Genomic DNA, 25396 nt, shown 5'->3' on the forward strand with positions numbered 1-25396 from the left:
GGACTGGACGGAATATACCTCTAATAAATCACAGCAATGTTCTTCCAATAAACTAAGTGATTTTTGAAAAGGGCAAAAAAAATCAAATAACACATTCAGCTAACAGGATTTGATCAGACGATCATCTAGTGAATATTAAAAAAGCTGATCTGATGAATAAATTATTCAGTAGAAGCAGGCAAAATTAACAAATTATGTATTTGCTGAACAACAGTTCAACTGTTCAGCATATATATCATTAAATATTTATTCATACATATTTATAAATAGCTCTCACACAATTTTTTGTGCTTCATCCAGGTGAATAAAAGCTCCCCGTGCTTTTTTTCTGTCTTCCGAGGAAGGAGGAAATCGCCTGTCTTCAGGAAGCTTGATCTCAGGTCAGCCACTCTCAGAAGCCAGCCTCATTTGCATTTTTAATGAGATGCCTATGTAGACAAACCTCTAAAATCTTAACTGTGTGTATGTCAGATGTTAATATTAGGTTTCTATTTTCCTGAATGTGTCTGCAATAAATCGTAAAGCAAGAAAGGACATACCTGTATTCATACTTTGCCCAGAAGTTGTTGTGCAATGTACTTTCTTTAAAATCTGAGCAGCTTTCTTGTTACTACTTCTTTTCAAGGGCCACAGTTTCTTGCCTTCAGATATATATATGGTCTGAACATGAAAACTAGGCAAACTAAAGCCCTTACTTTGGAAAGCGTGGTTTCCTCCATCATTAATAGAGCTGAGCATTTTTACCCCGCTTAAAGAAAATGATAGAATGTAATAAAAAAATTAAAGGAATTGGAGAATCACACAGAGATCAAACCCCCTCACTCCCCACCCTGAAAAAAAAAAAACAACAACAACACCCACAAACCTTTTTTCCTTAACAAGCTAAATCCTATGTAAGTGAAATGGATGTTTGTGGAAGGAGAGCAAGACATACTGTCTTTCTTCAAGAGCCTCTCTCCTACTAGCTGGGTGGAAGATTTTCATAAATTTTTAAATGTTAGTCCAGATTATGATAATGTAAATGACCTAAATTCTGATCTTCTTTACTCTTAGTAAGGCTAGTAGAATCAGCACCAAAACCAGCAGGCATTTCCAGGGATGGTAGGTGACATAAGATTTCCTGAGCTATAAACTAAGAGTTTTGGGAACATATCATTAGCTAAAGTTAACTGTCACTGCTCTCTTGACATTGATGGGTGAGGTTCCCTCCCGATTTAAGACTTAAACCCATCGTCATATAGCAAAGAAACACAAACACAGTAATGAGGATTCTGAATAATGACCAGGATGCAAAGAGTGCCGTGATATAGCAGTCACAAAAGCAAAGCTGATATATGGCTGATATACGCTTCGGGTATTATCGTAGTACGATCTGAGACAACCACAGACATAACATCAATTTTATTTGAGACTCTTTGCATTTAAGCAAGTAGAAACATACATTTATTCAGGATGTCACTTATTTGGAATGCTGTTCAGAGATCCCCTCTGAATGTTTTTTGGGTGAAACATCTGTGTGCAGATGTGAGTGATGCATCAGGTGAATTTCAGCCTCTGCAAACACATCTGTATGTTGCCTTTATGCAAACATGTCTTCACATTTCTGTTTTCCCCTTAGCAGATTCAGCTTGTGATGGACATGTTCCCAGGCACACAGTACTTGCAGGGTGATAGAATTTCTTCTTGCCTGAGACCGCAGCAGTTTTCTGGCCCTATTCCCCCAAAATTTTGCCTTTTTGTACTGTTAGCTTTTTTTTTTTTTTTTCCCCCACTTCTTTCAGTGCAGCACTCAGTTTGGTTTTTGCTCTGAAGATTTTAAGCACTTCTCCCAGTGGAGTCATTTCGCATAGCACTGTTGAGAGATCTCAGGAGATTCCAGGTTTTGTCCATTGCTTCCTGCTCTTCTGGACTGTAAGTAATGATTTTGCCCCTGAGGACAGCTTTTTGGGTTTCCCAAAGGATTACCAGTATTACCTTACAAGATTATTAATGTGGAAGAAGCCTTTTATTTCATCTCCATGAAGTGTCTGAACTGTGCTTCTAAGAATGAGCTGTTAATTTGTCATGGTTTAATGTAAGGTTTAGGGGCTGCTTGAGAATGGAACAGTGATGAATGTGAATGCAGGGATGGTCTCCTGCCCCTCAGCTCCTATGGAGCCCTACTTTTATGGCCCCATTCTGGGGCGACGAATAGGTTTGGAAAAGCAGTGTGATCCCAACCTGCAGAGCATCAGTTCTGTCAGCCCACAGTAGTCACACCTTCAGAGGCGCTCCGAAAACATCAAGCACTGCAAGACAAGGCCAAAATATTACAGAGCAATCACAAGCTGACTAACATGCAAGCACCAAGTCTACACAAGAGAATATCATAGAATCATAGAATAACTCTGGTTGGAAGGAGCCTCAAAGACCATCTAGTTCCAACCCCCTGTCATGGTCAGGGTTGCCAGCCACTAAATCAGGAACCAGATCAGACTGCTCAGGGCCCCATCCAACCTGACATTGAACACCTTCAGGTTGCCATAACTTCTCTGGGCAATCTGTGCCACTGTGTCACTGCCCTCTCAGTGAACATTTTCCCCCTGACATTTAACCTTCTTCTCTCTTTTTGTATAAAACCATTCTCCCTTGTCCTATCTGTATCTACCTGTTTAAATAGTTGATGTCCTTCGTGTTTATAAGCCCCTGGAAGGCACTGGAAGGCTGCAATGAGGTCTCCCCAGGAGCGAATGTCCCAAGGAGCTGAAGACATTCAGAACCAGCCCAACGGGGCAGGCTGAAGTTATGAACATGTTATATCACCAGTTTTATCCAAGATATATTTCTAAGAAATTCTAAGCAACAAATACCCTATACAATTCTTCCCTTCTTCAAACCACTCTATGCAAGCGATCTTTAATTAAAATGAGCTTTTCCATGTGTCCACAATTGATCCCTTAAAATATTAATAATTTTTCCTACATTGGGTATCAAAGCCATTACTTTTTCCTGTGTGTCCTTTAACTATATTTAAATAATTCATTTATCCATTTTCCAGTCCTCAGGGAGACCAGTTCGGTTTTTTTTTTTCCTCACACAATACAATTCCATTTAAAACACTGGATATTTCCTCCTCCTGAAGGTAGACAGTATTTTCTGTCTCGCCAATGTTTACTCAGCACTAGAATCCAGTTAGCTACCATTTTATTAAGACACGAATGTAGCATGGAAATATGTGTCTGCCTGTATAAATGCCCTTTCCACCGCTCATCAATCTTGCACTAATTAGAAAAAGAAAAATATTTTTAAACCAATTAATGTCATTGGGAAACATTCCAGTAATTCTCAAAACACAATGTCGCAGTGATAGATATATTTCAATTATTTCAAAGCATTTCACAAAGGACAGAGCAAGCCCAACAGGAGATGGGGGACAGCCTGCCCGTGGAGGGGCTGCTCTCTGTATGGGATGTGGGCTCGAGGTGAGGTGAGGCCAGCAGTCCATGTTCCCCTCAAGCTCCTGAGTCACCCGACTGAAGCACAACCTTGACAAATGTGCACAGTGCTGTCTCTCACAGCTGGAATCACCAAAGAGGCTAAAAACAGAACCACGCACTGCATAATCTCTAACCTCAGGGGACAACAAAAACAGAGAATTGCTGTGTCAATCTCATTTCCTTGTTAGGCTCATTATCATAAATGCAGGCCTTCGGTTTTGAATGCCACACTTCAATAACATTTACCTATCAACAGCTGTTGAAATATTGAATTCCACAGTCATCTTTTCCTTTTGATGCTCTCTCTTTTGTTTCTTTATCCATAAACATGAGCAACTGAGCTAAGCTTAAATTAACTAGCTAGGGTTAAATGTTTAGGGCAGCAAATTACGGCCAGCCTGCTTGCAGAGTGCTTTAGATTACAGGGGAGAGTTGCCAATCTCAGCTCTCATCGTGCACTCCAAGCGCACAGAGCGATATTGGCAGCTCATGGCCAAATCCTGCAGGCTCTCTCCAGCACTGAAGCGCGGCTCCCACGAATAAGCGGCGTGAGATTTAGCCCTGCTCGGCAGATAGAGATGGATCACGCTTCTGTTCTTTGAGCACCTCGCAATACCTTCACACAGGCATGCCCAGTGATTGATGGCCTGTGTCTGGATTGGGTATTTTTCTATACACTGACAAATATTCTCTTTGCAGTGATTTCTAGGAGCAGGAGAGCATACGCTGCAGCAACGCTGGGTTTCTTATTTTTCATTGCGCCCTTTGTCTTTGTTTTGATTAGCTTTTTTTTAGTATTTGTTGAGGGCCAGCTACTTCCCATCCTTCCTCCACTCACTCAGAGTAGTCTGCAATAATCCTGTTACGGGTCTCAAACCCCTAAAAATGGAAACTCACACCAGTAAGCAGATAGGGAAAGATGCAACCATCATGTCAGCATAGCACAGCCTGAGGGAATCACAGAATGGCTTGGGTTGGAAAGGACCTTACAGACCACCAGTTCCAACCCCCTGCCATAAGCGGGCTGCCACCCACTAGATGAGGCTGCCCAGGGCCCCATCTAACCTGGCCTTGAAAGCCTCTAGGACAGGGTATCTACAGCTTCTCCAGGCAGCCTGTTCCATCTGAGAGTGTTCAGAGGAGGGCCAAGAAGATCATAAGAGGGACTTCTCCTAGGCTGAGGGTGATGGGGATGTTCAGAAGGGAGAAGAGAAGGCTCTGGTGACATCTCATTGCAGCTTTCCAGTACCTAAATGGAGTTTATAAGCAGAAGGGAGACTGACTTTTTACACTGATTGTCTGATTGTGACAGGACAGGGGGAAATGGCTTTAAACTAAAAGAAATGAGATTTAGATTACATGTTAAGGGGAACTCTTTCACTCAGGGGATGGGGAGGGGAACAAAGGTGTTAACTTCTCAGAACAAGCTGCTGGTGTCAGCTAAGGCTATTTTGGAGGATAATCAAGGTGAGGGCTATGTGTTGTTTTAATCCAGTGTGCAGCTGAAATGCGACTGCAATACAGAGATAAATGGTTAAAATAACATCAGCCCACCTCAGAGTGCCCATGTGCCTGTTCAGAGCTTTGAGGAAAGCTCTGTTCCCCAACAAGGAGTACCCCACAAGGTTTGGCTCAGCTGCGGGAGTCTTCACACCTTGTTATCCCCACATGGCCTTCTCCCTTCATGTCCATGTGGCTCCAGCCCTGAATTGGAGCAGGTGGGGCTGCAGGCACCCTGGCAGGAGGGAAGGGCACACTGCACTGGTTCTCTCCCTGCTTGCAGGAGGAGATAGGGTATGCATGGAAGACAGGGTTGTTTCCTTCACTAGGAGCAGGGGCAACGCCAAGCAACAGTGAGCCCCCAGAATTGCAGCTTATACCTGAACAGTTAACTTGGGGCTGTTTATTTGAATGTAGTGGGGTCTCCTACAGCAGTGGCCAATGCCAGGTGTTGACCTCATCCCCTCCATGTCTCATTTCCAAGTGGAAGCACAAATTCCTCTCCTGCTTATTTCCATTCTGTCTTTTGCATTACAGTACAATATTTTCTTTAAAGCGCAGGCGATCAAGGAGTCGGCTGGAAAACAAAGACTTACAATTGATTTTCTTAAGTAAAACAGCGATTTCTATTACACTAGCCTTTATTTAGAGGCTTTTGGCTGCTACAAGAAATCGATTTACTCTACTTGTCAAAAAATCAGAACCCGCAGCCGCCCTGCTCCCATGTGCCCCGCATGGAACGGGACCCGGCCCACAGAGAGCCGCAGGAGGGGGCCGTGAGCCCGGGGTCGGTCACACAGAGAGGGGCTGCTGCCCTTCCCAGCGAGCGCGGCTCCGCCGAACAAACACCATAGGAGCAGAGAGCGATGACCGCAGCACGCAGCCGAGCCCCGCGATGGCAGAAGGATGATTTCCCACCGCCACGACTTAAATAGAACTAAGGTGTTCTGTAATTTTGCTTCCCGAAGCCAGAGGGCTTATTGTAATCCTGATAAATTACAGCAGCAAAAGCAGGGGAGAAGTGGGACAGGAGAAGGGAAATGTTAATGCAAAATATCAAATTGCCTCGCTGAAAAGAATGGGGAGAGCGAGCGGTTTGTTATCGTTTATTTTTCTCCAACGTATCACTCAGCTTCAGCTGTCTCCATCTCCCCAGATCTCCTCCATTTCTCAGAGACGTCTCTCGATGGCATCTCATTCTCAAGCTGTCTCTCAGCGGCATTTCATTATTTCCGAACTGCCCTGGAAGGCTCCGGGCGGGCAGAGGGACGGGCGCAGCTCGGTGCAGCACTTTGCACCGAGCGGACGGGTTCGGGGGGCGGGGAGGGCACGCTGCAAATCACGCTAAACGCGATTAATCTCCCAGATTCATGGAAATCTGACATGCATGAATTACGGCGGACCCGCTTTTTATTTCGCCACGAAGCGCTTTTTGCATAACGAGAAAGAAAATGTCCTCTGCTCCCTAATCAACTCTGACGGGTCCCGCACTCCCAACACTTTTATCCCCGCGCCGCCCCGCAGCGGGCAGGCGGGCGCCCAGCCCGAGGGCGCCAAAGTTTGGCGGCGGCTCCGCGGGGCCACGCCGTGATGGAAGGGCGCTCCGCGCCGCCGCTCGGCTCCCGCGGCTCACCTGCCCCCGCCGGCGGCGAACGGGGCGGCGGCGGCCCCGCCAGGGCCCGCCTCCCCGCCCCGTTGCCATTAGCAGAGATTACCCCAAACACTCGGCGGTCGCCGCCCGTCTCCCTCCAGGCATTGGCGCGGCCGCCTGTCAATCAGGCCGGCGCCCCGCCGCGCCGGGGCTCCGCCGTGCCACAGAGACGAGCCGCGGCGGCGGCGGCCACAGCCCCGGAGCGGGGCCGCGCCGGGCCGGGGGAGGAGGAAGCGGAGGATGGAGGAGGAGATGCAGCCGGCGGAGGAGGGGCCCAGCACCCCCAAAATCTACAAGCAGCGGGGTCCCTACAGCGTCCTCAAGACCTTCCCCGGCAAGCGGGCGGCGCTGGCCAAGCGCTACGAGAGAGCCGGCATGGTGGAGGTGCCCCGCGGGCGCGCGGCGGGGCAGCCCTTCCCGCCCGCCGCCGAGCCGCTGCCCTACGCGCACGGCCCCTTCCCCGCCCGCCCCGCCGCCGCCCAGGGCCACCCCCGCCCGCCGCCGCCGCCGGCCCCCAGCTCCTCGGGCCGCTACGGCCCCTGCCCCGCGGGCGGCGGCGCGGAGCTGAGCGCAGGTACCGCAACTCCGCGCCTCCCCGCGCAACTTCGCGGGGCACTTCGCGGCGGGGCGGAGGCGCGGGGCCCCGCGGGGTGGGCCGCCCTTCGCGTCCCGGCGCTCCCGGGAAAGTTGCGGGCGGAGCGGGTCGGCGTCGCCGGGGGTGGGGGCGGCCGCGCGGCGAGGGCTGCGGAGTGGGGCGGCGCGGCTCGGCGCTTCCCGTCGGGGCTCTCCCGGAGCCGCTCCGGCTCGGCGGGGCCGGCGCCCTACAGGAGCCCGCTGCCGTCCGCCGCTTCGGGCTGCCGGCTGGGAACGGGGTGGGGGCGTAACGGGGGCAATAGATGGGCCGCTTCCCCGCGCCGCTTCCGCGGAGCGCCGTTTGGAACGGAGGTGAAAATATCTAATATTTTTTCCTGCGAGGTGTAAGATAGTGAGATGCTGAACGCGTATCTTTCTTCTGGCGATGGCTCGGAGTTAAAAACCACGTAGATCTTGATATGCAACCTAAATTTGGCATCAGGAAATGGGAAATTGCATCTTTAAGCAGAGTACAATCAAAAATGAATTACAATAAATCCTATATAATTGCATAGGTCATTCTCTTTAATGAGATTTTATTAACCTGACTGTCAAGCTTTTGAGTCAGGCAGATATTTTATCTTCTTCAACTGATAAAAGTGTCAGCTATAAACCACCATATAAATATTCATAAATCTACACATCTGTGGCAGCCTATCAGCATCATTCTTTTGGACATTAAAAGCATTCTAATTACTTTCTGTCTAGCAGAGCTGAAATGCTGCCTGTTATAGTATGTGCTTGGCAGGCATGATTGCTTTTGTTTGCCATCACAAATAGCAGCATCCTATTTTATATACTGATGGTCCAGAATACATTCAGGGTTTGACTGAACAGGATGAATATTATGAAGCACCATCTGGTTTTGATAACATCGGGTATATTAACTCATCTGTTAATTTTTGACACATCATTGATTTATTTATTTAGAAAAATTGGATCCTGTTTTGCTATGTTGCTGTTTGCCTTTGTAACAAATGCGATGACATTTCTTTACCGAACAGGGAGATGTGCTGATTAATAGAATATATGGCTGTGTGTTAAGGCCTGTGTTCACTCCAAAGCTGCCACACGTGGGATGGATTTATCACCTCTTGTAACAAATAATTCACGTACTTTACCAAAAAAAGTTTAATAGATGAGTGTGAAAATTCTCTGCTTTGACGCATGGTCCTGTAATCTGTGGCAGAAGGTCACGCTGGATTTTTTTCTTGAAACTTCCTGTTATTTAGATGCCCAAATGCTGTTATTTCAGCGTATTTGTGGCCCTCAATCAAAACACTGCTGATAAATGTGACACCTGCATTTCTTCACAGAAGCAGATCACGCCACGAAGACATTCGGCTGCCTGGTAGGTGACAGATGAGGCCATATTTGCAGCAGAGCACTCTGGGCTTTGGTGAGCAGAAGTTTGGACTTCCTCCTGCCTCTATGGCTGTATGAACCAGGAGCACGAGCGAGCTCCAGAGTTTGTCACTGAGCTGGGTCTGTGCAAAAGAGGATGACTGAGGAGTGGCTGTTTGTGCTCTGAAGGTCTTTGCAGACCTCATCACCTGCACGTCAGGCTCACTTTGGGTTCCCAATCTGATCCCAGCATACCTTTCTCACAGGCTGAGGCTGAGCTACCAAGTAGAACAGACAAAATAGAAGAAAGCAAACCCCCGACTTGCCACAGTGTGCAGGAGGGGAGTTCCGTGTGTGTTGTCACCACAGTCTGAGCTGTGTGCTGTTGTTCTGCAGAGGGCAGGCAGGCCTTACCCTGGCTTCCAGGGTTTTCCCCCTTAGCTTATCTGCAGTGCAGTGGGAGAGAGCTGCAGTTCTACAGCAACACCTGTTTCAGGGGTTTCCCGCTTTCTGTTGGCATTTCACATGTGTAGGTAACAGAATATAAACTGACTGGTAAAGTGCCATCCCTGGTACGTCTTACTCTGGTCTGGCAGCTTAAACACTTGATACAGCTGGTTTTTAATCTTTAGGCACGATGTTTCTGAGGCTTGTAGATTCAGAGCACCGAGTCTCATTTTGAAAGTGGGCATCTATAACACAGCCAAAGGGGATGAGTAAGGATGCTTCCATGTTTTCAAGCATATGCAAGTGTTCAGAGCTCCTGCCAGAAATAAGCAGTGTCGTCTTTGAACTAAGAGACTGCCCTAGCTGGGGCTCCAAAACAACAGCAGGGAGAGCGCTGTGGGAAGGATGAAGAGCAGAGGAGTGGTTCTCCACCCTGCCTCATTGCGAGGGAAGGTCCAGCTTGGGACCTCACCTTTCAGGGGAGGCTTCAGCTTGAGAAATGTCATCTTACTTTGAGAAATGGGAAGCTGTGCTGAAAATACAAGCCTCCCCTTTTCTCGGGTGAGCAGTGCTTGCTATGACTGCTGCATTATAAGCCGCACAAGTACATATGGGCAGACAAATATGGGCAGACACCTTTGGAGCATCAGTTCTTTATTAGTTTAGTGTTTGAAATATTTTCCTGGTATGGAAATAATGTGTATTTTTTATTTTTATTATTGTTTGCATTAAGCAGCGTGATGGGCTCCAAAAGAAACTTCCATAGGAAAGCATGATGTAGACCTTACAGTGTGCCTTGAAATTTAAGAAGGGAGTAAGTGGAAAGCAAGACAAGCAGAGCTGTCATAGAGGCAGTAGTGCTAAAGACCTGGCATACTTAGCGAGACTAATTAAGCAATTTCTATTGTGTCCAGGCTATGTATGCATTTATATACGTCTATATTTGAATAGAGAAGGTGAAGAGGGCATCAATTTGGCCTTAAGCAAGAAGTTGGAAATACTTATGTGGAGTGGATAGATCAATTGTGCTGGAGTGTCTCAGTGATCTTCATGTAAAATGCCCACAAAAGCATCCCTTAGTCAGGGTGTCACATGCTCCCAGTTTTGACTCAGGCAGCAATGTTCTTACCTAACCATGTGATGAGAAGATTTGTATACAAGGACAAAGCCATTTGGGGATACAGAGCTGTTACCCCAGGACCTTAAGTAATAGAATACAGTTATTCAACAAATCTAGAGATAAAAATCTGAAACGCTGCAAAGTGAAGAGTGAGATTATTGAAATCGAAACTTCAAATCTTACTGAAGATCAAATATGAATGGGTACATTCCCCACGGGAGAGAATGTTTGTCATTTGGACCCCCTCAGTAGCTCAGTAAAGACATCTTTTCATACCATCCACCCGAGGTCGCAGAGGAAACCATGGAAAAGCCAACACTTGAATGCGGATCTATTGAGATCCAGCAAAGTGTCTATTAATAAAGCTGTCTGGTCTAAGAATTGAAAAGATCCTTAGGTGTAGAAAAATCTGATGTAGCACTCACAAGCCTTTCCAGACAGCTTTTCTAATGCATTGCCATAGGTCATCTGGTTGAGCTTCATGCGATTGCTCTTACTAAACCCTTGTCTTCAGTCTGGCAGCTTCAGAGACATACAAACACACAAACAAAAAAACATACTGGTATCAATGAGAAAAAGAAGTGAAAATGAAGAACTGTATCTGGGAGTTGGTCCCTCATTTGCCACGTGGTACTGTTGTCAGCTGGTTGCTTGCATTCTCAGAGAAATAGTCCGTTTAGAACTGCTTACACTTCTGGTGAGTTAATCATCTCTTGTTAGCACTTTATGGGCCTAATGTGGCAAGCCCACCTCCAGGCAAAAGTGGAGCTGAAGTCAATAGAAGTTCTGTAAGACTGAAGACTGCAGGGTTTGACACATTAGAATTACATGGTTGGTGAGCATTGTAATAAGGAAGAGGAGTGTCACAATACAGTTTCAGTAAGTAGTTTATTTCAGTCTGGCGCAGTCATTTCAGCAGAATCCTTCTTTCCTGGAAAATACATACATTACATTAAATCAATTAGGAATCATAGATCTGTGATTATTCGGTAGTATTCACATTAAAACAATTTTTTTGTCATTTATTACTGATTAGACATTGCATGCTGCTTGCGTTTCTAATTACAGTCACCCTGCAAAAGCTGGAATACCAAGCTCTATAATAAATGCTAAATAGGCAGCATTTGTTTTTATTTTTCTTTCCATCACAAGGAATAACTGTTATTGCCATTCTCACTCAGGGTTGTTCAGACTGTGGGTACGTGTAGTATTAGAGGTGTACTTTGCAGTGGCACATGGTTCAACATGGAGCCAGGGTTGTGTGCTGAGGGCATCTCTCACTGTCACTGCCCAGTGGCACTGGCAGAAAGCATTTGCAAATCCTTGTGCTCACGTTTTGTAATAGCCTCACCGTGTCACAGCTTTCATTTTTACATCCTTGGGTATGGGCTAAAGCTAAGAAAAAAGACAGTAATTGCTGTTATTGTGTCTTTGTAGTAGATCTGATACTGAACTGAAGATTAAATCAATGCTGTCATTTCTGTATAAAATTTCAGCTACGTTTTAAGCCGTTATCACAGTGAATGCGTTAAGGCATTCATTTTTACAACAAAACTAATCACTAATTTTATCTTTACTGATGGCAGTATTTATTAAAGTGTTCTTCAGAACTGGTATTTGAAATGGCAGGTTATTCCTGGCCGTGTTTTAGCAGGAGCTGTAATACTAGAATAGCGTCTCCTATGCTAATCTAATCCCTTTTCAGTTGTTTCATTCATTTTTCGTCCCCTTGCAAGAGAGATATGCAGAAAAACTGAGTAACTGTTTTGTCAACAGGGACCATAATGATTAAAATACAAACAGTAAATATGACTTCAGGTCTGGAATCGGATTATAGGATTAAAATGAATGAAAAACTGCTCTGTAGAAGGATTGCAAAGTTCCAATCAATATCCTTTCATATTTTTAAAGGGAAAATATGTGAAGTAAAGACATAAGGGAAAGAAAGCACAAGTTGAGAGTGTTAGTGGTATTTTAGTTTCATGATTTCCTTTCTTGTCCATAGGTACCAGTTAGAAAGCTGCAATGTCACCAGGACTCCTTGCTTTTGGAAGTGACAGTGTGTATAGAAGCTACCAAGCACCCAAGCATTTTTGATGACAGAAAGATGGAGGAATCTGTCCTGCTTGGTCAGAACTCAAAGTGAGGGTGTGATGTGAGTTGCTGGCACAGATTGTGGGGCTGCTCAGAGATGTCTCAGAGCCCCCTGTACTTCACGTGCTGATGTGCTCTCATCTTGTTCCCAGCCATCTCAGAACACTGCACTGCACATTCCCTTCTGTCTTCCTCATGCCTCTCTTCTTACCTGTGTGAGTCCTCAGGAGATGACACCCTTGGGTTGTGTGTCAGCAAGGCCTTCTCCGTCTGTACTTAAGACTCACAGCATGTGTATGCTGCCTTAGTTCTTCCTTATTGACAGCTGGAGGATGGTAAAAATCCAAATTAGTGTCCTTTCAGATATTCTGCAGGATGCTGTTCTAACCTCAGGATGATGTAATTTTCCACCAGCAAACAAAACTGCAGGGTGATGGAGAAGTGCTGGGAAAAGCACCATCTCTTAAAGATCTGAATTCCCAAAGTTTCTGGTCTTTACGTGTTATCAGTGTGACGAGGCTGTGTTTTTCATCTCTAGTGACAAGTTTAAGTTAAGTGAAGGTTTGGGGTGCTTAGTTCCATACATCTGTAGCAGGTTGCCTTTTCAAAAGCGAATGCATTTGTCACTTACTAAAAGTCAAGCCTGTCTTAGAAGAGCTCTCCAGATTTGGCAGCGCTTAAATCTACCACTTTTTTTTATTTCCTGCAAAATGTTAGTTACATCTTTCAGATGCCTAGAGGAACTCGGCTATAAGCTATAAATAATTTTTTTAAAGACATTGATATCAGGGAAAGTAGCAGGTCATACCATAAATCAGAGCTGGACACACTGGCCGTTTGCATTTAGTGCGGGCACTGTTATAGCAGCTCAACTCTACACACACAGATCCTACAGAAGTAAGCCATCCTGCAGTGGTGGTGCATTTTGCTCCTCCTATCACTAGAGGCAGGACCAGGCATTTGTGGCGTGGCATGCTTCCTTGCTTCCAGAAACTGCTCAGCCCCTTTTATCTGCTGTGAGATAGCAGCATGGCCACAACTCTGTGGGCAGTCACAACAGAAAGCATTGCTCCCAAATCTTTTCTGGACCTCTTTGGAAGCGAAAACGAAAGGAGCCTTTAAAATCCATGTAAATGGAGTGGGTCTTATGAAGTGGCCTATGCCCAATGCCAGGTAAGTGCGGCAAAAGTGAAAGGGAAAAAAACTGAAGCTTGGAAGCCTTGTTGGAGAGGAGCACGGCATAGGAGGAAGGTGTAGCACAAAGTCCTGCAGATAGGTACAGGCATTGCTCACCATGGCTTGAAATCTGCTTCGAAAGAAATGCTCCCGTGAACTTTTATTGTGGCATATTGGATGGAATTTATATTTTTCCCCCATTTCTCTGTCTTAATCCCTCTGAAAGAACATGGCACTAAGCACTGACTATCATCACAGTGCATTTCTGGTTAACAGCAAGGGCACAAGGGCACTCTCAAAATAGAAGCAAAGTCAGGATTGTTTTAAATCGCAGTGTTGCAGAAGTATTAAAGCAGAAGCCATAATTTTAATATGTTCAGAAATAAAATGCCTGCTACTGTAAATGGTTGCATACATTCATCTAGCTGCTGCTGCCTGGCGTAACTGTTTGTGTTAGGTTGCTGTGATTCATCTTTTTTTTTGTTTCAGAGAGTCGAATGATTCTGGATGCCTTTGCCCAACAGTGCAGCCGGGTTCTAAGTCTTTTAAATTGTGGTGGAAAACTACTGGACAACAATCACTCTCAGTCAATGATTTCTTGTATAAAGCAGGAAAACCCAAATTATAGTGAAAGACAAGAGCAATGTCAGCTTGGAAAAATGGTCCATAGTCAGACGTCAGACATTTTAGACATAGAGATGCAGTATATGCAAAAGAAACAACAAACCTCAGCCTTTCTGAGAGTTTTTACTGATTCGCTTCAGAACTATTTGCTTTCTGGGAGCTTCCCTTCTCAGAACACCTCGTCAGTAAATGATTTTAGCCATTTGGCAGATGTGGATCCACTTTCAACCTCTCCAGTACACACTTTAGGTGGATGGACATCTCCAGCAACTTCTGAATCTCATGGTCACCCATCATCTTCTACGCTTCCAGAGGAGGAAGAGGAAGAAGAAGAGGAAGGTTACTGCCCTCGCTGTCAAGAGCTTGAACAGGAGGTAATTTCATTGCAACAAGAAAATGAGGAGCTTCGTAGAAAACTGGAGAGCATTCCAGGTAAACAACCCCCTGCTATGTAATATTTCCAGTCAGTGATAGAAGTAGTTGAGGTGATAAACTGTTTTACATTGTAATTGCTTTTTTTTTTTTTTTTTAAGTTTGCAGTCATAGTTATAAAACATTGGCATTTGTCTCTATCCTAAATTCCTATAGCTGTGCCCACTGAAAAATTATCTGCTGTTACTGATCCATGTGAACTGTGAATTCTAGACTGATGAGCAGTGTTCAGGATGGGATATACTTGTAATTCCAAATTCCAAGCATCATGTGGTTTATCATGGTAATTTCAAATATATGCTTTCATACCTAATTGCCTGTGTTGTTCTCTAAGTAATGTTGCAGCTTATGAATCTAATTCCCCTTGCGGGCTCCTGATTTGGTTACTTAATGAAGCTATTCAAAGTTTTATCCTTACCTTTAACAAAATTAGTTCAGCTTTTGTATTGAATAGTATCTCTTAAGCTGCTCTTAGTTCTGTGAGAGGTATAGATATATCTCCCCCCATTCACTTTCCAATAAAACCCAGAGAACAAAAGACTTAGCAACTTCTCCGTTGCAACACTGGAGGAAAGAAAGCAGACAGAATAACCTTATCCAATAGAAGGCTTCTCTGTGAAAACCTTTTCATATCTCTTTAATCTTTAGACTCTTTAGACTGCTCACTATTAAGATGCATTGAGATACTTGAAGAGTGGGATCAGAAGAGAACAAGGTATCTTCTGCCCACATCCTCTAAACTTGAAGGACGAGCGAAAATGCACCTCGAGTAATACTTCAAGCAAATTAGAAGTTATCAAAGAAAATATATGTACACCACACTTCTTTTCCAGCACATCTCTGAATGCTAGGGAGGTACAGCTTTGCTTACTAAACTTTGCAGTGCTAGGAGTAGATGCATGCAAAGTTCATTAAACAAATCTCTAACTGGCAGGAAGGTACAGATAACTCAGTATGGACTGCAAGAGAGAAAATACTCCAAAGCTGCTAACTGTGCAGAAAGAAAGAAGGCAGCATCCTGAATACTTAGTCTCAAAATCTGAGCAAAAAGCAATCAGGAAAGAAGCTTTCATTTTCATCATTCTCCCCAGTTACCATTAATTATTTGCATTGTGTTTTCCTTTATGTATTGGACCCTTCGTGGTACCAGCAAATCACGTAACCAACATTGTTCAGAGCAGAGGAGATTCAACATTTAGAATATTTCCCTGTAGTGCTCCCAAAATCTGGAGTCACTCATATGTTCTTGCTGGATTTAGTAGTGATTAGTAGTGATCACGTGGAAACACTGCGTGATGGAGTTGTGTGAACTTCAGCTCCTGCTGAATTCCAGTTTTAGAAACGTGAGGTCAGAAATCAGTTGGATTTCTTCTAGAATCTATAATTTGACCTGCGACTTTCAGTCAGTGACTTGTATTGAACCCAATTTCTTTTTTACTTTGATTAAAGTATAACATTTTATGGAAGTAACATCCCAGAAAGCCACCCATGCTGACCTGTAGACTGTACAGGTGGCTCTGCTTCTTTCCTCGGTGACTGACTCCAGCAGTTACTCATATGGGTGAAAATGTGTGCCTCATTCCCTACCTGGCTATCTGAAATCAGCTTCCTTCCAGGCTTGTATGCTTTGTTCTGCTAAATCAAGTGCTGTGTACCACCAAGCACTTCTTCCAGACGAAGGTGCTTAGAAATTGAAAGTTGGCTTAATTTTCATCTTTGGATAAACTAAGCAGACAGAGCTATTTAAAGCTACCAGTATGTATTGGAACCTTCTTTATAGTTCTTTTCTCCCCTCTGCTCATTTCTTTGAAGTTTGGGCACTGGAAATATGTACAATATGCTCATATCTGCCTGGCTGAAGGAGAAATAGTCTCTTCATTTCCCAGAAGGCAGCTTCTCCTTCTGTCTGCATTTCTTCCTACACATACCCACTTTGTCTTTGGCTGTATTAATTTACTACATAATCCATGTTGCTTTGGATACACTACTTTTCCCACTGTTTGCTGGTTCACAGTTTTTTGAATTATCCATAGTATTTTTGATTGTTTTTAAATTAACTTCCTGATCCTGGTTAGAACTGATGAATGTTACTGAGACTGCTGTCAGTCCCTGTAGAACCTTGCTAGAAACACATTTATTCAGGATAATTCCCCCAGTGACAAACACAAGAGATGTCAGCAGCAGTTTCTTAATGAATGTGTGCTGTAGTCTACTGATGTTGTATGTTGCTGTTTTTGCAGGTAACACATGGTAGTTAAAAGCCCTTCAGGAGCCTGTGTATATTATATCTGTTCAACCAAACTTTTTCAATCAAACCTCAGTAAAGAGCAGCAGTCAGGTTAGCCTGATGGGATCCGCATTCCACATTTTGATTGGCATTCATTTTATTCATACTCTTTGGCTCTTTGTCAATCAAATCCCATTGCGTTTACCTGTTACAGGGTTAATGCCAGCCCAAGCAAACAGTGCTCACGTGGGTCATCATGGTTACCCTTCATCTCACTTTAAAAGTGAGTAAAGTTATGTAGACATGGTCTTTGTCACCCCCCAGCAATACTGAAAAGCCTTGTTAGTGGTGTGTCAGAGAAAGCAGAAAAAACTAAAATAAATGTGCAAGGATGAATGACTTCACCAGCCAACATAATACAATCACAAGTCACCTGATACTGTCTGGGTGACATATGAGTATAGGCTTGAAGTGTTGGAGTGAACATCAAGAGCCACACGAAGTCCCATATGACTTTGCTGCATGCTAGGCCATGATCTGGGCTCTCTTGCAGTCCCACAGCTGCTAGTGGGTGACTTTAAGCAAATCAAGATTGTGTCTGAGTATTTCTGCCTCACATCCTGGTTCTGCTCTAGCCACATTCTGCTACCAGAGCTGCTGACAGAAATTGCTCCGTAACTTGAAATGCTCCGTATGTAAGCAGGGACAGTGCCCAGAGCTGATCAAGGCATTTCTGGCTCTTTTCTAAGGCACACAGGCTTTCCTGAAAGCGAAATGTCTCGATGGTGTTGGTCCCACCTGCCACTTCAGAGCCATCTTGGAGCACAAGCCTCCTTCTCTGCTCCTTTGTGCATCTCACACTTGTGTCCAGCAGGCCGAGCACGGCCGTGAGTGCAGAGAGATTTCTCCATAAAAGCAACTGATGTAGCATTGAGGCAGCTGAGTTAGTATGGATGCAACAATACCATGCCACCCAGCTGTTGAAGGAGTGCTGTGCTGGCTTCGTGTTGGCCCTATCAGGAGCTACTGCTGTGCCTGGAGGGCAATGAGGGCTGCCCAGTGCCTGCAGCATGGAAGCTGAGGCTCATGCTAGCAGCAGTATAAGCAAGATGAAAGCATCAGCCCGACCCTTCTGTTCTATAACTGTGAATGAATCACTTCATCCCTTTCCTGAAATACTTAGCTTTTCTTTTTTTGCATTCCGTATGCAAAAGGCCTTTCAAAATTCCTGAGAGTTTGTGTGCTAATAATGCCTGCCCTGCATGTCTGACTGGAGATCTGCAGAACGCTGTTTGCATTGCGTGCAGAAAGACAGCCAGGAAGAGTGTCTCTTCAGGAAATGTGAAGGCAACCACTTCTGTTTTTTAACAGATATTATAAAAACAGAATCTTGGACGGACACGCAAAAAGATTTGTCTCTTTTCAGCACTCTTCCCTGTAGCCCTCTTGCTATAGGTGCCCTCCGGTACTCTATTTCCCATAGCCTAACATCATCCATTTGGATGATCACCACTGGAGAAAAATGATTACATGGATGAAATATTGCTTACATTTTATTTGTGCTTGTTTTTCTCAAAAAATACCCATTTCACTGAAACAATATCTAAATTTGTATGAAATCGTAATTTTTTCAGCTATGTGAATGTAAGAAGAAAAACTTGTACTTCAGTGCTTTTGTTGAGGAGCAATGCGATGTTTTACAGTTTGTGCAGTTTTCTCTGGGTTGTTTTGTTTGTCTTCTAAGACAGAAGCTCTGAGTGTTGTAAGTGTTCAGTTCGGGAAAGCATTTTTGTTCAGTGTGTTTTCTCATTTTGGAGAACAATTTTAGAAGGATTAGGTAATTCCTGGAGGAAGTTTGGCCAACTTGCCATTAGCTCTTTAAGGTTCTTAGACCGTAAAAAGCAGAGTAAATCCATCTGTATGAGGGAGAAAATGTGGCCTAATCTCCGTCTTCAGTATTAAAATTACCAGGGCTGCGATCCATTCCCAAAACTAAAATTAAAGATTTATGTGTGAAACTGCAGGTAAGGCCTGGATCTAGCTCATGTAATAGGTAAGATTATTATGCAGTTCTCTTTCACTGTTGTCAGCAGGGTTTTCTCATGGCTTTCTGCCTAGAAGGGAGAAGACAGATACTTCTGCATGTTAAAAGCAAAGGTGTGGGGTCATGTGTGAGTGTTTGCTTCCTGGTGCTCTTGCTTTGCTGTATGATTTCAGGCAAACCAGCCGGAAAGTAGCAGAAAAGCACAAGGAAGTAAGACAAAGTGATCTGTGATGACTGCAGTAATTACTCTTACCTCTTACCTTGGCCCAGTAGCAGAAGGAGGAAGAACAGGGGTGAACAAAGCCCTCAAATGTAGAGGTGATAATATAAGATGCTGGTGCTAGCTGAAAGTAGCCAAAGCAAAGCAGGGTTTGCAGATAAAGTTAATATCAGGGTAATGAAAAAGTCAGACAAGTGTTCCTGAACATTTTGTGTGCCCAGGGCTTGACACTTTTCCCTAAGTTGAATGATCTAATAAAAGACACACTACGTTCCTCTAGAAATCCTGTCTCTTTTGTACTTTCAGAGCATCACATTTCCAAAGAGCCTACTACAGCAACAGCAGAGATAAAGCAGCCATCAAGGGTTATGATGAACAGTTTTTCATGTTTCTTTTTGTTGTTCTTTTTTCTTGATGTTCGTGCTTAACCAGTTCCATGGTTTCCCTTGAAGCTTGGGATGTTTTGGTCTGATCTCTGGCCTGTTCAGCTTCAAAGTGTGAGGTTCCCTTACCCTACAAGCTTCAACTGCAGCTGCTGCCAGCTTTAGCGGGACTCTTCTGCAGGAGGGCCTGCTTGAATCCGCCTGTAGCATGGCTCTGCTTTCAACTTCAACGTGCAGCTAACTCACCCAACCAGCCTGAACTTAATAACACCTAAGTGTGGCACACCAGGCGTTATTAAGGCTTTTTGGTCCATTCATTGTTAGATTTGCCCTTGTGAAAACCCATGGGAATTTGTGCAGGCAGGCTTTCTTGCAGATTTGCAGAGAGATTTGGTTGATTTGTGATAGAATCCTTAGAGTTGGAAGGGACCTTTACTGGCCATGTAGTCCTGCTCCCCTGCAATGAGCAGGGACATCCACAGTTCCGTCAGTTTGCTCAGAGCCCCATCCAGCCTGGCCTTGAAAGTCTTCAGCGACAGGGCTTTCACCACCTCTCTAGGCAACCTGTTCTGGTGCTTCACCACAGTCAGCCTTCTCCAAGCTGAACAGCCCCTGCTCTCTCAGCCTGTCCGCTGAGAGGATGTGTTCCATCCCTTGGATCATTTCTGTGGCTCTCCTTTGGATGTACTCCAACAAGTCCATGTCTCTCCTGTACTGAGGATTCCACATGTGGATGCAGTATTGCAGGTGAGGCCTCAGTAGAGGCAGAGTAAAGGGGCAGGATCACCTCCCTCACTCTGCTGGTGGTGCTTCTTTTGATGCAGCCCAGGATATGATTGGCTTTCTGGGCTGTGAGGGCTCACTACTGGCTTGCCATTCACCAGTACCCCCATGTCCTTCACAGCAGGGCTGTGCTCGATCCTTTCATCCCCCAGCTTGTCTGGCTTTTGCAGCTGGACTTGGGTTTGTGTTTTTATTAAGATCAGGCATTAGTATTTGTGTCACACGCTCTGCGGTTCCTGCTTCCTGGAAGTTTTTGGTTTCACTGTTACTTGTTAGCAGTGTAAATGTATATGGTGTTGGATAGGAGAGGTCCCTGTCCTGCAGACTTTGCAGCTGTGGCTGAGACTTGAAGGAGAATAGGCAACTTCTATTAAGTCAGTGAAGAGGGAAGGAGCAGAGGCAGAAATAAAAGCCATGGGAGGTTGGGAAGCAGCACATTCTTCTTTCTGAAAGAAATGTTTGCGCAAAAGAAAATTAAGAGAAATAAAATGCCTCTTCAGATTCAGATTTACAGAAGTAGCATGGTTTTTCATTCCACCCGGAAAGCACAAGTGAGAGAGATTTTAGAAGTAAGAGGATATTTGCTGTCTTTTTTTTGCTTCCTTCCCTGCTTTCGGCAGTGGTGATGGGCCACTTCAGCCAATCTTTAATGCCCTTGTGCATGTAATGTTGATTCTTCAGCTCTCAGCTTTCTGCTGTCTGCTTTCACTAAAAAAGAGAGCTGCTTTTATTTTGCTACCCAATTAAAAGAATCCAAATTTGCCAGGACTTGAGCACTGAGATCTGGAACTCATTACTAACTCCCATCTCTCATTGCCCTTCAATCTTTTTCAAATTCAACACACCCCAACTTCTCTTTACAGGTTATCTACACAGCTTTCAGCTCACTATTGAAATAAATGTGTGTATAGGCTGAAATGAGACAAGTTATGTTATGCTGCACACTTGTCCAAATCTCAGACAGGGAAGGGTCTCAATTAATGTTATAAGAAATTCACCTTTTCAGCAGGTCCCATATCATATGTCACATCTTTTTGACAGTCAGACATCACTTTAGAAATGCCCTGAAATGAACTTCAAGTGAAGAATAGCTCAAGGTCAAGCAAAGGAGGACACATTGCAGTGACAAGCAAGTCTTAATGAACAGCTGTCAGTCAGAATGGGACGGATGTGCGTGTGCACACTTCCCAATTTTGTGGTGCTGAAATCCATGCTCTGCTCTGTGAGGCACAGGGAGAGATGCTAGCTAGTATCAGCTTCAGACCACCACATCTCATTAAGGAACAGAATAACCAGATTTCTTGCCACCTGCTTTCTTGGAAGGTCAGAGCCCCACCTGCATTGTGTTGCAATGGAGGCCACGTTTTGACAGGTCAGAGCACAAGTGATGATGAGTCAATGTTTATAATGAGAAGAATGAGTGCAGACCAAACCAATGCTACAAATATTCTTGGCACTTTACGAAAATTTGGCTTCACAAAACCAAAGAATGTTGTTGGAGCTGAGAGTAAAAAAGAAAGGGTGGGTGATAATTGGGAAATATTAAAAGCATTTTATTGGAGGTCCCCAAAGACTATATAGGAGGTGGAGATTCCTGCTGGTTACAGAAATGATAACATTAGTGGGTCAGCAAAGGGACAATTAGAAACGTAATAAATGGAGTAAAGGAGAAGTTGGTAGTAGTGAATGAAAGCCAGGGATGAGAAACAGTAGAAAATGAATAATTAAAAGAAGCATCTGGAGCCTTCTGTGAAGGAGTTGCTTCCCTGCAAAATTAGGAAGGTTAGTGTTTGGCTTAGCAAAGACAAAATTGAGAAACAATCTGGCTGCTGACTGTAAGTGCATAACAGGGAACAAGCACTTGTCCTCCAGAAGTCTGAGGAAGCACAACAGAAGAAAAAGAAAATTGCAGACCTGAAATAAAGTGTGCATTTTTAATGGAGAATTAGTAGGTACCAAAAAATAACCAGCCAAGAGTAGACCCTGCATGGCTAGGATGCCTTTAGTGTTTCTGCTTTTTACCAGCTCACACCATCTGCAGAATGGGTGAGGCATGGGAAACTTTGTAGCCACTATAGTTGGTGGCTGATACAGCCAACTGTTTATTGGAAAATAGGCTATTCCACAGAGAAAGCTGTGACAAGCGATGCCAAAGGAACACTTGTTACAGCATTCAGAAACAAAGTTTACTGTGTGGAATAACAATGAGGTCTGTAACTTTGATCAATTAACAATGAAGCTCTGCTACCTCTGCGAGTGTTCTGCTTGGTCTCTACTCTGCATCTCAGCACGGCCAGCCTTTCCAACGTACTAAATTCTCCTAGCACCTTCTCGCCGTCGAGCTTGCTCAGAGATCTCACTCCTTTGTCCCTCCCTGCAGGCCAGGTTGCTGTGCTGCTGTCTTTCCTGAGTCACACAGAAGGTAAGGGCCATGGGAACTTCTTCCTAATGGGCAGGAAAATTACTGCCTGCCCCCAGGCTTTCTACTAAATCAGATCAAACATTATTTCTACATTAGCATCTTTCACTTTGGTTACAGTAAGCACAGATCCCTGATAGTAATGGCATTGACATTACCTGATACATGCAGAAACATCCAGAGAATTGGCTGTCCAGGTTATGATCCTGTTAACTCTCTAGAGACCAAATCAAAGCAAAATAAACACAAAATGAATAAGTGACCAGGCTTACATCTTTATTCATACTTGTTGGGAACCACATGCTCTTCTAAAGTTACATTTACTACAGAGTTCAGAGGAAACACCTCCTCTTATCTCTCAGCAAAGGGCGTATTTGTAAAGCTCAGTGAAGGGCATGGAACCAAATCTGAACCTTTGCCTCTGGGGCCTCGCACTGCCCTCTTTGAGGCTTCATTTTTGGGCTTAGTGAAACGGCAGCCCAAGAAGCCTGGATCACAAGCAGCATGTGATGTTTGAAAGGCAGGGGTTACTTGTGCCAACAGCAAGCTGTGTGATTCATGAGGATTTTATGGGTCAGAAGTGCTCAAAGTCCGTCAGTTACCAGAACAATACAAAAATCATACAGTTTTGTGCTTGAAACTTTATTGCTTTTGTGAAGGTAGAATTATTTATTGTATGGGAGCTGCTGAATCACAGCCTGAACCTCTGATTGATCACCTGAGGTGAGCAATGAGTCAGCCCTGGGAGCACAGGTGAAGGCAATTCTCCTGTGCTGCCGGAAGGGTAGAGCCTGGCTGCACCTCTCCTAGAGCCATTTAAGAGCTGACTGCCAGGGGGAAAGGATCTCTTCTGGAGATCCCTCCTCTGGAGTTTCTTAAGTGAGCCCAGGATACGGGTGAGTGTCCCTGTCTTTTCTGCTTTGGTGTAACAACAATGTAGCTAAGCTCTCTGCTATACTATAACATCTGTATATTCATTGATTGTACGTTTATATACTTCAGCCAATTTTTAGCACCTTTATATTTTTTTACCAGCAGTGTGAAAGCATTTTGTCAGCAGGGAACGATTAGAGCTATACTTGTACCAGGGACACAACAGGTTGAATACTTTCCTCTTGTCTTCTCACTTTTGCCCCGTTCATTTGGAAGAATGTGGAAGAATGCTTCATAAGGCCTGGAGATCCCTGAAGCTCTAGGGAAGAACCAATGCTTTGGCAGCTGTATGTACTCAATGAAATCCCTAGGCAAAAAGGGGCACATTCAGAGCAGTGACTTCCAATGACAGGAGCAGGGTTCTTCTCACGTTCTTCCCGTTTCCCAGCTACTCCTTAGCTCTCCTCCAGGTCTGAGGATCAGTTCTTTCCAGCAATGGTGGAATCACCCATTATATCCCTTTGTGCTTTTCCTGTAACCTGCCAGAAGATCCCAGGTGTCTGAGTAGGAGGTTTTGGTGACCCTATTGAAGTTTCCTGGAACAAATCTTTGTGACCCTTGTGTTCCCTAGACGTGTATTTAAACATGGAGTATCCTGTGCATAGGCATCCCTAGCTCAGACTTAATTTTGGACACATCAAACAGCAAACACAGGCAAAAGCGATGTGTTTTGAGTAGGGCACGGTTTCAGTCTTTCTACTAGAACACTTCCAACCTCATACGAAGCAGTCAAATAGTTAAAAGGAGCTTTCTCCTCTTCACAAGGCTATGATGTCCTCAGCATTTAATTTTCTGCAGGGACTTGGGCAGCACTGTTTTGTTGAGCTCTTCAGGCGAGCGGCAGTCACCTAGCACAGGACCACAGGGACTTGGTTGTGCTGAACAAAATGTAAGGAAATGATATTCAAATACTGTATCATTTAGCCTGTCCACAGGGACTAAAAGATTTATATATATTCTTTCTCCATAACCTTTCCTGTATATAAAAATGGGGAAGAAAAGCCAAATCTTTTTTTCTATGCCCTCTGAAGAATATCCAATGTGCCACCTGTAGTTAGCATGTTTTTCTCCTTTATTCCACCTAAGAACTTATTGTACTGTTTATTTCTGATTGCTGCTATAGGCTGCAGCACAGCTGTCATTAAAAGGTTACCGAGCAGGTTGGTGAGACTATTAAGCTTGACTGCCATTCTGACTTCTTCGAAATTGAAACATTTTCCAAAGCCATCTGATGACTTACTTTAAAAGGCTCTTTTTTTTTTTTTTCGTACAAAAAAGCACACATGCTCTCTTCCTCATACACTTCAGCAGTGTCACTGTGTAGCACCTATGCTGCTGGTCTAGTAATAAGCAGTGAGATCACCAGAGATATTATAGTCCAGGTCACTGGAAGTGCTAACTTTTGTCCAACATGTAAGCTCACAACTCCATGGCAAAGTACTTACCTGTTATATCAAATTATATAGGAGTCTTTACAGATACATCAGCCTGAGGTGAAACGATCTGGTAGGAATTTATTACCTATGCCAGGGACTCTGCATGGCTTTGTGTGCAGACCACTGAATGTGACACTGCTTTGCACAGCGCTAAGCAGAGAGCACTGCCTAGGCAGGGGCTTGTTATTACCCACTGGGAGTGCCCAGGAAAGAGTGCAAAATATTGGGGAAGGCTACTGTAAATCCTGCCTTCATAGAATGTTGCTGATTTGAGTGCTTGCTTTCTGATTGCCAGCTTGAGACAAAGCCCCAGATGCCAGCTGTAAAGGCTGGAAACTAAAAAAATAAATAAGGAGGAACATTGAGATTTCTTTTTCTGAATTTTTAGCTGAAGCTAAGAACATCTCTGAATACTTTACTGAAACAAGCCACACAGAATGTGAGACTGGTACCT

General features: G+C 44.3%; 1 protein-coding gene across 1 annotated transcript in view; it reads left to right on the forward strand.

Moving 5' to 3' along the window:
* Positions 1 to 6803: 6803 nt before the first annotated feature.
* The window catches only part of BEND4 (BEN domain containing 4), a 28982-nt gene continuing 10389 nt past the window's right edge, over positions 6804 to 25396 (forward strand). Inside the window, exons 1-2 of the mRNA XM_048941019.1 lie at positions 6804 to 7201; positions 13931 to 14497. Coding sequence (XP_048796976.1) covers positions 6868 to 7201; positions 13931 to 14497 — 901 coding nt within the window. The 5' untranslated portion in view covers positions 6804 to 6867. The remainder of the gene's footprint in view (positions 7202 to 13930; positions 14498 to 25396) is intronic.

The sequence above is a fragment of the Lagopus muta genome, chromosome 4, assembly GCF_023343835.1.
Source record: "Lagopus muta isolate bLagMut1 chromosome 4, bLagMut1 primary, whole genome shotgun sequence".
Classification (NCBI taxonomy): Eukaryota; Metazoa; Chordata; class Aves; order Galliformes; family Phasianidae; genus Lagopus; species Lagopus muta.